The sequence below is a fragment of the Rhamphochromis sp. 'chilingali' genome, assembly GCF_963969265.1.
Source record: "Rhamphochromis sp. 'chilingali' genome assembly, chromosome: 10".
NCBI lineage: Eukaryota > Metazoa > Chordata > Actinopteri > Cichliformes > Cichlidae > Rhamphochromis > Rhamphochromis sp. 'chilingali'.
The window spans coordinates 18,377,988-18,393,805 of record NC_137937.1 but is presented as its reverse complement, the minus strand read 5'-3'; the positions used below and the strand labels follow the sequence as shown (position 1 = coordinate 18,393,805).

Here is a 15,818-nt window from a genome sequence, read left to right as displayed (position 1 = left end):
AATTCAGAAAATTCACCTTCCCTTCTGCATGTTTAAAGGGTGTGTGCTGAGAGTATGTATAGAGTAAATATAAGTTTGTATCAGTAGTTTATCTGTATTCAAAATATGATGCATTCAGAAAAAACAAAACAAAAAAAGCCAAAACATATGTTTTTGTAGGTCGTGAGTAAGGCGTCACTTGGCCACCTGATTAAACTTCATGATTATCATTGTTTTCCATTGTCCTTAAGTGTATGCTTGTCTGCACCAACTTGTGCATAAGTCTAGTAAAGATCAATATACAATATATATACATACATACATATATATATATATATATATATATATATATATATATATATATATATATATATGTGTGTGTGTGTGTGTGTGTAGACTACATAGACAGATAGTATTTATTGAGTTTTATTGACACTGTTAATCGTTGTCCATTCAGTTAAAGGAATAAAACAAAACATTTGTCCTCCTGGTGTTGTTCTGTAATAGTGCTGCAGTTTAGCACAACATGCAGATTATTCTCTTCATCTAGAGGAAAGAGGGTGATACAGGAAACGAATTCAGCTTTGCAACAATTAGGCTAAAATTGTATTTATGCATCTAGAAATAAAAAGAAAGAAAGACTTGGGTCCGTGCGTTGCACAAATCTGAACCTGGCTGCTATTTTAACGCGGTTAGCAATGACGTCTGCAGCACTAAAAAGGACCATGCCAGAATTAAAAATTCAAGCCTATTTCACTAGGAGCCAGCAATGTGATGGAACATCTGTGCGTGCTTTTTTTGAGCGTTTTCCCTTCACATTGGTATTTTAGTAGTATTATCATGCTATTTATGACTTTGCAATTAAAGCATTTTCCTGTTTTGTATAAACGTAACTGAAAGGTTGCAAATTAGTTTAAGCGGTTTTCTTGCTGCCCCGTAGTGCTATTGCCAATATGTTAAGGTAAACGCCTCGAACATCTTAAACAGCTGAATAGCATTGTAGCATATCTACCCAGTATGTTTCTATGTAACAGGATGCAGTGGTGAAATTAGTTAGAATTAGCAGCCACAGCCTTTAACCCCCGCCCCCTTTTTTTTTTTTTTTACTAAAAGCCTTTGCTTTAATATAAACTAGAGGACGTGGAACTATACATGCTGTCATTTACCTAGACTTTCATTACCTGTCTGAAGGAAAAACAGGAACACACACACGTACACACAAATCACAATGTGAAGTTGGGGCTTGAAAGGGAAACGCTCAGGTGTAACTGATAACATCACGGGAGATTTTGAATCTCTGTGTTCTTGTATGGAAGCAAGAATAAGAGGTACAATTAAAAAAAATATTTTTGCAGTTGTAGATTAAATGGGGAACTGTAAATAAATCCTGCCATTAAATGTTTTTTTTTCTAATTACTCTTTTCTGTTTATTGTACAGAGCCGCTTATCTGATAACTAGTGAAACTTGTTCGGTGCTGCTGACGTGTTAAAAACAGCAGATCAAAGGTGTAAACATTTCCTGCCACAGTATAGTAGTTCAGCAAGAGATTATTTGCAGAAAAATATCTAGAGGACTGATTTTACTCTGCTACTTGTCTTCTTTTCTGAGATCCTCTGGTAAGAAAAAAACAAACAAACCATAATGAGATTCTATATTTCATTTACGTAACAAGGACAATATCGCATTTTATTCAACTTAATAAGATTTAACGTGATTGAAGATGCCATGGATTAAATTTGGGGGGAAAAAAAGTTCCGCTCTGTGTTCACTTAGCTGTGTCTGATCTTTAACTGGAGAGGAGTGGGAGAGGGAGGGGAGACAAGAGCAGCGCAGCAGCGGGCAAGCCACTAGCCCCGAAACCCAGAAATAAAGCTTGTACGCAGATAATAAATGTTGGTAAACGACATGGCAGTACGCGGAGAACAACATGCGGCTCCGGGGATATAGGAGATAAGGCTGAAGTCGTCTGGGAACGCTACTGGAGACGGTTTAAAACTGAAGAAAACAACACTGGGAAAAAAGAAGGGGATTACACACAACAGTGACAATAAAACAACACTCATCGACAAGTGGTCTGCTTTGGTGCCGAGGGTGAAGTCCGAACATCCCCCCAGACTCAAAAATACCAACAGGAAATATAGGTGAAGTGATATTCTGTTGGAAGTATTGTAACGGTTAATCTCATGTAGTGTTTCTGCGTGAACTCTAAACTCAGGAAACAATGAAGACATAGCGAGCAAGAACTCATCAAGTGTCTCGAAGCTGCTAGCTGTCCCGCTAGCGTTAGCTCGGTGATTTTTGCAGGGAGCGAATGCGAGGCGAAGCTAACGCCCGCTAGTGCAGCCAAGTAAGCTAAGTTAGCTGTTGGCTAACATTAGCCGGCTAGCTGAACGCGTTTTTGAGAAACTTTTGGTGTTGTTTCCCAGGAGCCCAAACATCGGGGGATTATTGTAAAAACAGAGGGGAAGGGCAGGTTCCCTTCTGGACTTTTCCCCCTCTACGTATTTTTCTACTATGATGGCAGCGGAGGTCAGCAGTGAGGATACGGGCTCGGTCGCGACAGGGACAGGGGTGGCAGGCGGAGGAGGCCCGGAGACGACGGCCCCTTTCCCATACTATCCCAAGCCGAGCAGAGTCCGAACCACTGATTTGGTGCAAGGGCCGGCACCAGCCACCCGACAGCATTCAAACACATCTCCGGACTCCCTTTCAGAGATGAATATAATCTATTCCTCCATGCTTAGTGGGGATATGACCGGAGCAGGGAGTGGCGTAGCAGGAGGTGGACATTCAGTTTTTCAAGGAACAAGCTCAGGGACAGTGGGCGGCATGTGCTGCTCTCCAACTATGGAGGGTCCAGCTAGTCGGATCTCACCCACATCAACAGGCCCGGATGGGCCCACTGTCTTCCCACCACTTCCACCACCACCTCCTCCGCCTCCTAGCTGTGGGGGGCTCGGTGGCACTATGGATGAAAGCGACATGCAAGATGGGATGGAAATCGACGAAGAAGAGGTGACGTTCCCACTCTCCGCACCTCCCACTAACCAGTAAGTAAACCACAAGTTAAGTGACGTCTATAACTTCTAGAAAATAGAAGCACTAAAGCAATGTATTTATTTTATTGCGTTTTCATAGCCTTCCTGTTTTGCACTTGAGGTATATTTGGTAGATGTGGCTTTGAAATAATTTCAGTTCCCCAAGACACATTACCTAAAATACATCTGTTGTGCGTTTGCACACCTGTTATCCTAGAAAGCACTGAAATAACTGAGATCAAATTGAATTGTCAGGAGATTCAATATGAAATAGAAACCCTAGCAACACAGTAGTAATGCCTGTTCATTATTTTTTACAGAGAGCTGATTCACTTATAGTAAATGCCCTTATAAACATTCTCACAATGGACTACTACATATCAATAATTGACTTGGACAGCTGTTGTCAGCATAGCCTCATTTCACAGGATCAACCAAGCAGAACAAGTATTATGTATATACACAGTAAACACAATAATCAACACTGAGTAATACAGTGTAACAGTAACAAAAATGCCGTCAAGGATGTGGGACAACTGGTAGTGCAGGCGCTTTTGTTCACGTTTATGCTGTTGTTGGTCCTTCAGCTTTGCCCATTCTGCAGAGAAGTCATGGTATACAAAGAACTTCTTTGTGATGGAGTGAAACTGAGCGATTAAGAACATTCAAAATTGCACTCCGCAGCAGTTGTCCAGGCTTATTTGAGCTTTGTTGTTGTTTTTAGATTTCTTTCAAGTGAACTCGACTGTAGGTTTTTCGTTTCCTGTTCCACGTAATCTTTCAGCTTAACATTCAATTTTTTTTGTAGTTTTTATGTTTTTGGAAGAAGATAGGAAATCATTAAGTTTGGATAAAGTCAGTATATACATATCAGGACACTTTCTTTGAATAGTTCTTTCAGAATTGAAGATGCTTCTCGAATAAGAGGTAAAATGTCTTTAAGAAACTTAAAGAACTCCAATTTTTTTTTATTATTCCAAGCTCCTTAGCCTCCCTTTCTTTTTCTGTTGTATCAAAAACCTAAATCAACAATTGTATGGAGACCAACTTGATTCCAGGTGTCGTTGGTGACAGTTGTGACAATTCGAACTGATGCTCAGGTGATGCACAAATACTTCCAAAGCAACTTTGTTTCTTTGATTAAACAAAGCATTTTTCTTGTTTTAGATTTAAGTTTTAGGCTGGCAAGAACCCTTGGCACTATTGGCCCAGATACATTAAAATCAATGCCTGTGCTTTTGACAGAAATCCATACACCTTTCTGTTATCTACTATTTATAGTAAAGTGCATAGTTCTCTGTAATGCTACATGGGAAGTAGAAAATCTTGTTTCTTGTTTGCTGCACAACTGTATGCTCTGAGAGAATGGCCATCGTGTCTAAATATTTTGCCTGTGATTGAAGTGAACTAAAACTTAAAACAAAGCATTTGCAAACCTTTTTTCTTTTCTTGTCTGCAGCACAGTAAATTCTGCCTAAGCACTGTACTTTAGAAAGCATCTGACTAATTGTGGGTACTGTCATGACTTTATCAGGCATGCACAGAAACCCATGTTCAAACCTGCGTGCGCACTGCTGGTGTTGTAATAACCTAAATATAGGCCTTCCATTTGTTATAGTCTCATTAGAAAACTGCTGAGCTTTGTCATTTCTGGCCCTCATACTGTGAGATATGGAAGTGACTAGGCTTGGAGTGTGGATTCAGCTCTTATTTTAGAAGCCATTCTATATCTCGCTGTCAGATTACAGAGGAAGGGGAAGGGCAGCGTTTTACACTGTTGCCTGTTTTGGTAATGAATAACCTTAAGTGGAATGAACATCACTTATATCTAGGCTCCTACCTATCCTGCTGCTTTGGAAATTGTAGTTTTGCCCTGGAAATGCAGACTTCTTCACAGGTTTACACTCACCCCAGTTTTTCAGCTTGAAAGATTTTCACTGAGGCATTGGAGCAATTACTGCGTGTTATGGGGGGGGGGGCTTTCTTTGGTTTTACTTGCTTCATCATGCGTAACTTGAATTCAAATATTTATCTGCTACATTCGCTAAACCTCTCACCAGTACCTAACTTTGGACTAGAGTAGAATACCCAGAATCTTTTTGACTCTCACCAACACAGTCTCCTGTGTCTTTCTTAATCGAGTTGTGCAAGACATGTTCACAACACAAGCTTTTCCGCTGTATTGGCTTTGTGGTTTGGTGAATTGTTTGTAGTGGTTGTGATTGCACCGGAAAGCTGGACCACATTTTTGGGTATTATTAGTATATAAGAATTGTGTGGCAGTTTATTAGAATGAGGTTTACTATTTTTGATTTGGATGGATTTTCTTTGTTCTTTAAGGTAATTGTATTCCGTAAACATCTGAATAAAATACTACAGTCATACACTTAATATACCACTTGTGTGTTTTTTACATGAGAACACTTGCGATTGGCAGTAAAAGAAAATTCAGAGAAATGACCTCCTGAGAGCACTTATCTTATCACTTTTTCTGTCACTGGATGCAGCTCAGAAACAGGCAAGTTATGAGGTGCTGACTTTGTCTTGTAAAGTTGGCCCAGTAAAGGCTGGGATCTCTCTCTCCTTCTGATTGTGCCACTGATCCACTGTTGATAGAAGGGGCTGATGTGATGTCAGAGGTGCTGCGCAGTGCATCATGCCAAATCTATTAGGTGTGTAACTGCTCTGAAACAGATAGTATCTGAGATAGAAGCATCCAAGGTCTCAAATTACAATTAGATGGGTCGCACCCTGTTTTGTCCTTGGGTCCAGTCATGATTGAGTAATCGTGCCTGCAGTCAAAAATAACATTTTTTTTAAAAAAATTGTTATTATTCACCCTCCACTCTCAACCCCAACAAATATTGTACCTCAAAACAAATAAAAAAAAAAAGGAGGCAGACTACTTAAACTGTGGCTTAAAAGTAAAGCTGAGGGACATTGACAGCTTACTGCCTTAATCACAGTGATTCTGTATGTGTTGTTCATTTGATTATGTAGCTAGTAAACTGTTGCAAACTGTAACAGTATAAAAACAGTCATTGCTCAACATGAACCTTGGTTTTTAACATCAATCAGGGTTCTGTTTATTCTTGCTAAGCAGAAGATAAAATTCTGAATAATATCAACAAGAAAAAGCAATAAGTATGAAATAACTTACTAAAACAGTTACTTAAAATCACCTAATTTCTTCAATTACTTAAATAACCCAATCAAGTCTGCAGTGTAATTTTAGATTTAAAAATATTGCTAAATTTCTCCTTTTTATTTCCCACAGTGTTGGCCCAGCTTGTCTATGACAGCTGATTATTTTCCCTGCCTGTAATAAATTAATTTCCTCTGTAACAGTAAAACACATTAGCAGAGCTTTCACATTCCCCTGCCAGTGCTGACGAGGGCTAAAGCCAGCTAACCTGGATACATTAGGGCTACAAATAAGACTTGCGGGCTATAGTCAAAAATATTATCTAAACGGGGTATTGTCTAGTTTCCTGTGTGTATTTGTGTGCATGTATGTAGGTAAAAAGTGGAAGAGGGCTGCATTTTTTTAAGATAGCCATATTATATACATTCTTATATTAATAATGAATAATTTGCAATGGCCACAACAGTCTTAAAAGGGGCACCTTCGGTTGGAATCAGGTTCAGTCAGTCCTTCAGCTTCATTAACATAGTGCTGCCTTTTTTATTTTCATTTTAGGGATTATTTTGCTTTTGATTTTTAGGATTTTTGCACACAGTTTCTGTCCAGACCCTGGGTCAGATTTAGCTATCAGGCCCTATTTTGATCATGTGTGGTTAAAAGCACTGTATGAATGTTTGAAAGGATGTTTGATAAGAAGCTGATGATTAACAAAGATGCAGGAGTGAAGATGTCAGGTGGCCTCAGTAGTGTGTGTTCCTGCTACCTTTAGAAACCACTGGCCGTGAGCCTGAGCTTAAACAAACAGCACATTGGGAAATGAGTCGTTGATTTTGAGTTTCCACGAAGATTAGAGGGGATTTTAAGTCATAAAGGGTTTCCCACAGGAGGTTGTGGTAGGCGGAAGGAAGGGGAAAAAAAATTGGAAGCAAAACTTGGATTTGAAAATCTGTGGTTGTGTGAATGAGTTTACCAGATTTACCAGTTGGCTGTGGAAACATGTCTGTAGGTTTACTGCTAATTTTGCAGCAACACTGCCTAATTGGCCTTTGTGATGAAGGCTGTTACAGACAATGGAATTCTGATAAACCACAAGGACTGATTGCATAGTTTAATTAGATTATTCCCTGATGGAAGCTGTTCCTAGTGGTCAATATATTACAGCACTTTTATTACAAAGCAGCATTTGATTAATAACACTGTGACAACCATTACACTCTTGAGCATGCCATTTCCTGTCCCTTATTTTTAAAATTATTGCAGCTCTCCTAGTGTGTGTGTGTATGTGTGTGCGTGCGCGCGTGTGCATGTAAATAATATATAGAAGTATTAGGCTGTGATTGCTTGTTGCTCAACAAATATCCCCTCAGTCTCCTGAACCATTACAACCAAGGATGATCATGCTTAGGGCTGGTTTGACTGATTTGCTGATTGATCCCGCTCCAACTTTTATTAGTATAATATCTGTCTTGTGCATTCATAACACAGTCTATAGTTTCCATATATTTCCAGCTTGCTATACATTGTCGTGCTATACTCTTCCAGCGCCCACATTGCCCTGCCTTTTCTCACCCAGCATCCTGTTTTCAAGACTTCTGAACCATTCATTGTGGCCCTAACAGGATCCTCTGAAGCATTTGAGTTGTGTTTGACAATGTGCAGGATTTCTGATTTGAATGACTTTTCTTTTTAACTAGGTTTGCTGATTGATGGATTGGGGAGTGAATGGAAAGTATTACAGTGCCAGGTTAGGCTTTGGTATTATAGTACTACTGTCATGACTTCCTGTGATATGAAAAAATTCTTTTTGCGGCAGTGATGCCGTTGCAGTGAATGCTGAAGGAATAGCCACATAACTGAAAACTGCTGTTGCATGTTTCCATTTTATTGTGAGCTACAGTATCTTGTTGTTTTTTTAACAGGTGGACGTGGTTTTAGTTCTTGTCATAAACGGTGTTCCTAAATGTATGCTTGAACTTGTAGTAATCAAATGCTCAGAGGAAGATTGTTGGCATATGTGGGAGTGAAGCTTGTTATTATTACTGATGTAATCCTGTTATTTCAAGGAAGCTGATTCACAGAAGGACAGCTGAGGTATTGGCTTGAGTGACCGGGGATTAAAGTGTTGGCTGGTTATCATTTAGACTGAGCAAAGCTGAGAATCCGAAGATTGACTTTCCCATATCTTCATCTGTACAATTTCAGGTGTGCTGTCACCCTCATTATTGAGTGAGGTTGCTAGCAGATGTTGTTTGTCATGTGACAAGCATGGTATTTTACTATAGTGTCATTATATTTTTTCCCCCCTTGCTAACTCCTGGAAGTTAATCATGTTTAATAGAAGCTTATACATAATGAAATTAGAACTTGCTCCAAGTCACAACTGGTGTCTGTCATCAGCTCTACAACTTCCTTTCTATTTGTTGTGGAAACATGAAAAAACAAATGTAAGTAAATGATTAAAGGATCACATTTTGCATGGGAGTTGTTTGAATGGCTACGCACTTGTGATGCACTTGTTTATTCTGTAGGGTAATAAGACCGTTGACCGTGAACTCCTGAAAAGAAAATTCTATAATTTAAGATACTCCTTGAATTTCATGGCTGTACAAACATTGTTGTCCATCAGCAACACCATGCTAGCATGTTAGGTTTTAATTTGCTTAATTTTTTTTTTAATGCAGGTCACAAAGCTTTGTTTATGCTCGCTGTTGTTAAATTTGTGGTTAAGCTTTGGTGCAATGTTTTATGGTTGCCATGTGCATATGGAAAATGGATGAGCTGGAGGTATGGGTCTGTGTGCACGTTCAGCTCTGCAGGTATAATGGCGCTTATTTTCAGTTAGCGCAGGATGCACTGGTTCTGCTTCCCATTTGGCACAGAACTCAAAAGTATTACTGCAGCAGTTTGGAAAAAAAAGAGACCCTTTGCAGATAATTTTGGCAAAATTTGGTTTATGCTTGAACACCTATATTTCAAAGATGCAAGTCAAGCGTGCCTCAAGCTTGAGTGTGAAATTTTATGGTGGTGTGGATTTTTTTATTTTTTTTATTTTTTTTTGGGGGGGGGGGTTCATTTGTTTGGTTTTTTTGCACAATGAACAAAGTAACAAGCACAATCACGGCTTCAGCCCATAAAATGTGTTAGCCCTAATAAAAGTGAGATAGTCATGCATTAGGGGATTCAACAGTGTTGCCTTTTAGTAAATGGCCTCAATGTTGCTAGACTGGCAGCTGTTTTAAAGCTGTTTTTTTCACAATTAATCATCACTAAAGGTATTTGATCAGTCCAGTTTAACCTGAAGAGGATTTTTAAAGGCTTAAGACTTTCATGGAAATAATTAATTTACCATGTTAAGTGAAAAGTTGGAAAATTGCCTGCCACATAAAATAAGCCGTGGTAGTGGTGGGGAAATTAAGCCAAGGCAGTGTTACTTTATGCCATTTCTAAAGCTAGCTGCCCTCATTGCACTGTGGTGCAATGTTTAATTTAAGCCTTTAACAATTTAAGAAATTATTCAAGATAGAGCTGAAGGATTTAGGCAAAACTTTTTTTTTTTTATTAAACGGATACTACAATTTCAAAATTTCACTTTCTAAAGTCAGCCTTGGTTTCAGTACTTGCAAACTAATAGATTTTAAATGTGAAACTTGATAAGAAGTTATGTTATCATAACATATCTTCATATCTATTACTTTAATTTCTAAAGCAAGGACACAGTCAGTTAATTAAGAAAGCACTAATAGTAAAACAAAAATATGCTGATTTGGTAGTTGCTTTACTTGGTTTCACAATGCTGTGTACCTTGTTAAGCCAGAGTTATTTAGGTGACAAGATTGCCCTATTTTTTTTTTTTTTTCTTTTATGGATGTGTGTTTTTTTAGTGTTTGTGGGTAGCATGCAAATGTGTGGTCATACAGTTGGCGGTATATGTGCAGATATGCCACTCCCTACCCCTGCTGTTCCCCTGCTTGGAACACCAATCGCCAGCATGCTCGTGATACGTGTTTTTAAGGGAGAGGGAGAGAGAGACTAAGGGAGAGTAAGAGAATGAGATTGAGAAGCGGATGAAGTGGGAGCAAAGACCAGCGCTTGACAGCAGCTGAAAGATCAAGTTGTGTTATTCTTCAGAATAGCTTCTAGAGAACCAAAGAAGCAGACAAAACCATCCAGCTGTCACCAAAATAGGTTGTCGGTTGCATGTATCCAAGTCCATCTGCATCTTTGTGTACTCCTGTTTATCTTTCTTCCATGGATATTTCTCATTAACCCTTGCTACGGGAGATGGACGTAGTAAGGCACCAAAAGGGTCACATCACCATGCTTGGTACGGATTTAAAGCTGCCGTTGGTCTGCTCTACACGTCAGAGCTTACAGTTTTTGCCTGGCCAGCAGCGCTGTCGGTGGAGTGGGTGCACCTTGTGAGAACACGGGACACAGGAGGGAGATGCAGCAGAGGGTAAACTCGGTGTAAGTGGGAGATCAAATCAGCCTATAAATCTCATTTTGCATTCACAGCTTCTTTTTCCTTTTTACTTCTTTACAGTTGCAGGAACCCCTTTTGAGCTTTTTTTATTTATACAGGTTTAAAAAAGGTTGTGAACTGGATTGCAACAAGATATATTAAGTATTAATTGTTGCAGTTTTTCAGACATGGCTTAACGTATGTCTCCAAAACATCTTAAAAATAAATTTAGAAAATTGCATGATGCTTAACCTTGGTTAGGTCAGCTTAGGGCTGGCGTGCCACTGGTCTGGCAACACTGGCAGAGACCCTGGAGTTATGCATTTTTTACATCAGAAACACTCTGGCTGGGTACAGACAGTAGTGTTCCTGCAGCCTGTTTTCACACCAATCTGCTGTCTAAAAGTGGGAAGCTGCTGCCAGAAAGTCTTGTGCACTTAGCTTTGCTAACAACAGTGCAAGAACTCGAAGTGTAAGAATCACTTACAATGTTACACCTCCATAATTTGTCAGTTTTACAAGCAGTATGCTCACACTATAGAGCCTGCAGAGATAACATTTTTTCCCCAATCACCATTTCGGACTCCACGAACCTGTTTATTTCCAAAAAGTGTCAATAACCGAATAATCATGTCTCTGTATGGTATATTGAATGAATAGATTACACATGGAAGAAAAGAGTTGTTTAACTTTTGTGCACATGTGGTATGTTTTTGTATCTTTAACTAAATTGCAGCCTGTTGTTATCTAGCAATTGCACTTAATTCATGATAACAGTTGTAATTCAATTCGCCACACTAATATACTGCAGAAACAGTAATTTATTAACGGTTTTGCTTGGAGAAGGTTTACTGGTTTATTAAATACTCTATATGTAAGCATATGGTCAATAATGTTGTCATTGTCCAATTCTCAGACCTAAGGCACGGAAAGGTGCTAAAGGTTATTATGTGCAATTGTATGGATATATGTGATATGCAAAGAAAGCTAATAGAGTGCATTAGCTCTATTTAAGAATACTGGAATCTTGAGTATGTGTGTAAAAGGTATGCCAACTACACAAAGTCTGTAGCTACGAGGTGCATTGCTAATGTACAGCCATGCACTATTTCTTTTCTTGATCCTGATGATGGCTGACAGTATGTCTGTGGAGATATTTGAGTCCAACTGTCAAGACGAAGGAAGATGAAGAATTGAGGCATAAGCTAGAGAGAAAGAGCTCCCAAAACTGCTTAATGAGAGACAGACAGGCACACAGAGAGACGATGTCTAACCCACTCAAGTCACAGTAATCTGTGCCTGTCCTGTTAGTCTTATTGCCCCTAGAGACTAGGCTCCAGCAGACAGGAATAAATATATATATCAACAAAAAAGCGTTTTGTCTGATTTTCTCACGTGTGGTAACGTAACAACAAAACTGAACATTGAGTGGATGACCACAAATACTAGAATTGTTGCTTGCAATCATCATTGAAACTCAGATTTAAATTCTCTGTATAGCATTTTTGACAAAAAAAGGTTACTGTGTAAATTCATCCATAGTCTGGTGAAGCTTGTTAAATCCTTAAATCTTATCCTGTCCGCTAATTTTAGAGACTGTATTTTCAAATAGTAGCATGTCATGACTGCACTGTTTTTGGGTTTTTTGAGGTGGGGGTTTAAGAAACAATTCACTCTCTGGATGATGCACTTTGCCTTCATGATATAGACTGATTAAATTTGCTCAGATCAGTCCATTGATGTGATTGTCTGTCATTTTCTATATCCATTTTAATGTCTGTGAATGAGTCCCTCTGTGGGTAGGATACAATATGGTTATGCTGTTATGGTGATCCTGTTGTCTAATACCCTGATCATGAGTTGGGTGCACACGAATGACCCAAACAATTTTGTTATTTGTTATTTATCCTCAGCTTTATTTATATTGGTATTTAAAATGCCTGTATGGAACGACTGTTCTCCTGTTAGTTAGACATATAGGTTTTATATCCATGCATGCATGCTCATAATTTTTGTTCTGCAAGCTTGAATATTAAAGTATGATTAAGTGCTAATTTTGTTCTATTAATAAACAAGTATTTTATCCATTCAAGTACTTCTTTAAATTTGGATGAGTGCTTCTCTCTCTCTCTCTCTTTCTCTTTCTCTTTCTCTCTAAGAGTCTGTTGGCTGTCTTTGTGTAATGAACCTCTCATTGTAGTTAGATTTAAAAAAAAAAAAAATGTTTTGTGCTCTTTGTGGCTTTGTGGTGCAGGCTGTCCTTTCTAGAACAAAAGCTATAAACAGCACGTAACCCTTGTGTCTAGTGATAGAATATTTTTAAGGCTTTCGGTCATCAGCCCTGTATTGAGTCATCTTGCTCAACTCACTAGACTTAGGCATGCTAATGTGCAGCAGTGCACAGTGATATTGTTCTTAAATGCATTACACGGTTAGCTAAACTGTCCATGTAACCTACCCAAGTAAATCACTTGTTTACAAGCTTAGCTGGAAGGTTTATCTTGGCCTCTTGTATCGTGATGGAGTGATAAAACAGGTCTCTGGTGTGAAGATACCATTCAAAATGCAGGCATTGGCTTGGTGACACTGTGGGAACATGGGTATCTGTCACCTAGTGTGGACGGCACACTGTTGTCATTACATTCAGGGTGGCTGTAGCTCAGGTGGCAGAACAGGTCAGCCACTAATGGTGGTTCGATCCCAGGCTGCCCCCTGGCTGCATGCCAAATATCCTTGGGCAAGATACTAACCCCATGTTTGCCTACTGGTGGTGGTCAGAGGGCGCCAGTGTCCGGCAGCCTCGCCTCTGTCAGTGCGCCCCAGGGCAGCTGTGGCTACAATGTAGCTTGCCATCGCCAGTGTGTGAATGGGTGAATGACTGAATGTAGTGTAAAGCGCTTTGGGGTCCTTAGAGAGTAGAAAAGCGCTATACAAATGCAGGCCATTTACCATACTGTAACGTATGGGAGTTGCCGGGCTACTGTGCAATATAATGAAAATAGTAATGTTTTTAACATTAGTCTTTAGAAACACACACACACACGGCCATGGAGCTGTAGTTGAAAAAGTAAATTCCTTATCTTGTGCCGAGCTAAACCAAAACGTCATGGTGTTGCTTGATGTTCGTGTTTTGACATGAAAGAGCATTCCTGAAGCTGATAGTAGCACTGTCTCATATCACCATTGCTGTGGCTTATTTATCTCAACACTTCTCCTTTTGTTTAACTATTTGCATCCCGTGTCATCATAGAGGATATATAGCTTACACACAGAGCTGAAGGAAACTTCATCCAATAAAATAGTTTTACTAAATGTAGATGCAAAAGAGCCTAAAGTTTCACAAAAAATCACTTTGATTATACTTTATCATGATGTGACATATGATGTTACAGCTCTCTTTTACCACCATTTAGTGGTCCACTATCCACAATTGTCTCTCTGTTATATGGAGTGCAGCTAGCGAGTTTTCAATGGAGTCATTCGATTACATTTAGATCACACATTTTCTTTTTTGTATTTTGTTGTTGTTCATAGTGGGATGTAGAGCAGGGCAATATGGCCAAAAATATTTATCACAATATATATTTGAAAATTTGCAATAACGATAGAACTAACGATATAATAGATGCAAGCCAAAATACTTTACAACTCCGCAACTTTATTAGTGCAAAAAGCCCCCATCAATTTAGTTTCATTTAAACAAGAAGCTGTTTTTTATGTGCATTAATGCTATATAAAAATTTAACAGTGCAAATGCAAGTTCCTTGCTGACAATTTAACCAAAAGGCATTTTCAGTGGAAACTGGCCAACATATCCTGAGCATAACCATGTATAATATCCACAAAAGTTAAAAAGAGGTGTTTTGCAACATGAAACTGCAGTGTGCCAAATAAATAAGTCAAATACGTATTTTTCGGACCATAAGGTGTGCAGAATTATAAGGCGCATTAAGCGACACAATAAGGTAATGTTATGTTGAAGCACAGTACGTATTACTCCGCGAGGCTCCTGACTACGGTAGCCGTAATGATCCGACAATCCATCAAGCATTGCAGCTTCATAGCTTACCAAAGTCACACTAAAAAAATTTTTAACCGATTTTTGGGCGCCATGTACCACACAAAATCAGTTCAAGGTCAGTAAGCACAACCAGAGTTCATAAGGTGCACCGGATTATAAGGCGCACTGTCGATTTTTGAGAAAATTAAGGTGCTCTTAAAAGCCTTTTAAAGTCCAAAAAATATAGTAATAACGACGGCCCGCTTGCATGTTCTACCCCAAAAAAGTGTTTTGGTGTGTGTCTGACGGACAAAAACCAAACCAGTTCCACATCACTGAAGTTGCACCATTTTTAGAAACCAATTCTGGTTCATCTGTTTCATTCAACGATCTGCTTTTGCCCTTCTCGTCGCTGCCATGCTTTTTTCGCCATGTACGTATGAAAACAAAGGCTCTGCGCATGCGCGTTTTACCCATTTCAATCGTCATATTTCATTTTCTTATCATTGACTAACATTCTACTGTTATACCGTGAACAGTATAGTTTGGCCCAGCCCTAATGGGGTGGACTTTTGAAATCGCTGCATCATTAACCATTAAGAAAGAATTAAAAAGTACAGCTGCTTGAAATGTCTCAATAAGTGCAATTTCAACAATTTATGGGTTGCTATTTTTAGATTGCAGAGGGTCGTTAAAGGCACAATGGCTTCACATGGAGTATTTTGAACAAAGGAAAAAAAACAAAAAAATGACAATTGGAGCAACTTGTTAAGACAAGAAAATACTTCTTGCTTTCCATGTTCACTCATGTTTACAAGTGCTGGCATCAAAGAGGCAGAAATGGCAGTTCATGTTAATGAAACATCAGAATCATTAATTTGTTCTCTGAGATGTCATACTTTGCCACTTCATCTAGTTGGCCACCCTTTGGTGGGCTGGTTCTGGCTCACCGTGTCTTTGTTTGCCACACCCGATTAAAAGTGTGTGTGTGTGTGTGTGTGTGTGTGTGTGTGTGTGTGTGTGTGTGTGTTGGAGGAGTCGTAAACAACTTAAATAACCTCATTCCATAATAAGTGGAGCTTAACTAGCCAGTAGGATGTGGTGGAAAGTTCTTTTTGTCTGGATGTTATTGTTTTCACAGTCATCTGTCTTTGCCTCTCAATGTTATTTTCCCATATTTCCTCAACCGCTTA

At 39.1% G+C, this 15,818-nt stretch overlaps 1 protein-coding gene across 1 annotated transcript in view; it reads left to right on the top strand.

Annotated features, from left to right (window-relative positions):
- The first annotated feature begins 1,774 nt into the window (after nt 1–1,774).
- Nucleotides 1,775–15,818, top strand: part of rasa1a (RAS p21 protein activator (GTPase activating protein) 1a) — a 30,941-nt gene continuing 16,897 nt past the window's right edge. Inside the window, exon 1 of the mRNA XM_080892935.1 lies at nt 1,775–3,030. Coding sequence (XP_080749061.1) covers nt 2,495–3,030 — 536 coding nt within the window. The 5' untranslated portion in view covers nt 1,775–2,494. The remainder of the gene's footprint in view (nt 3,031–15,818) is intronic.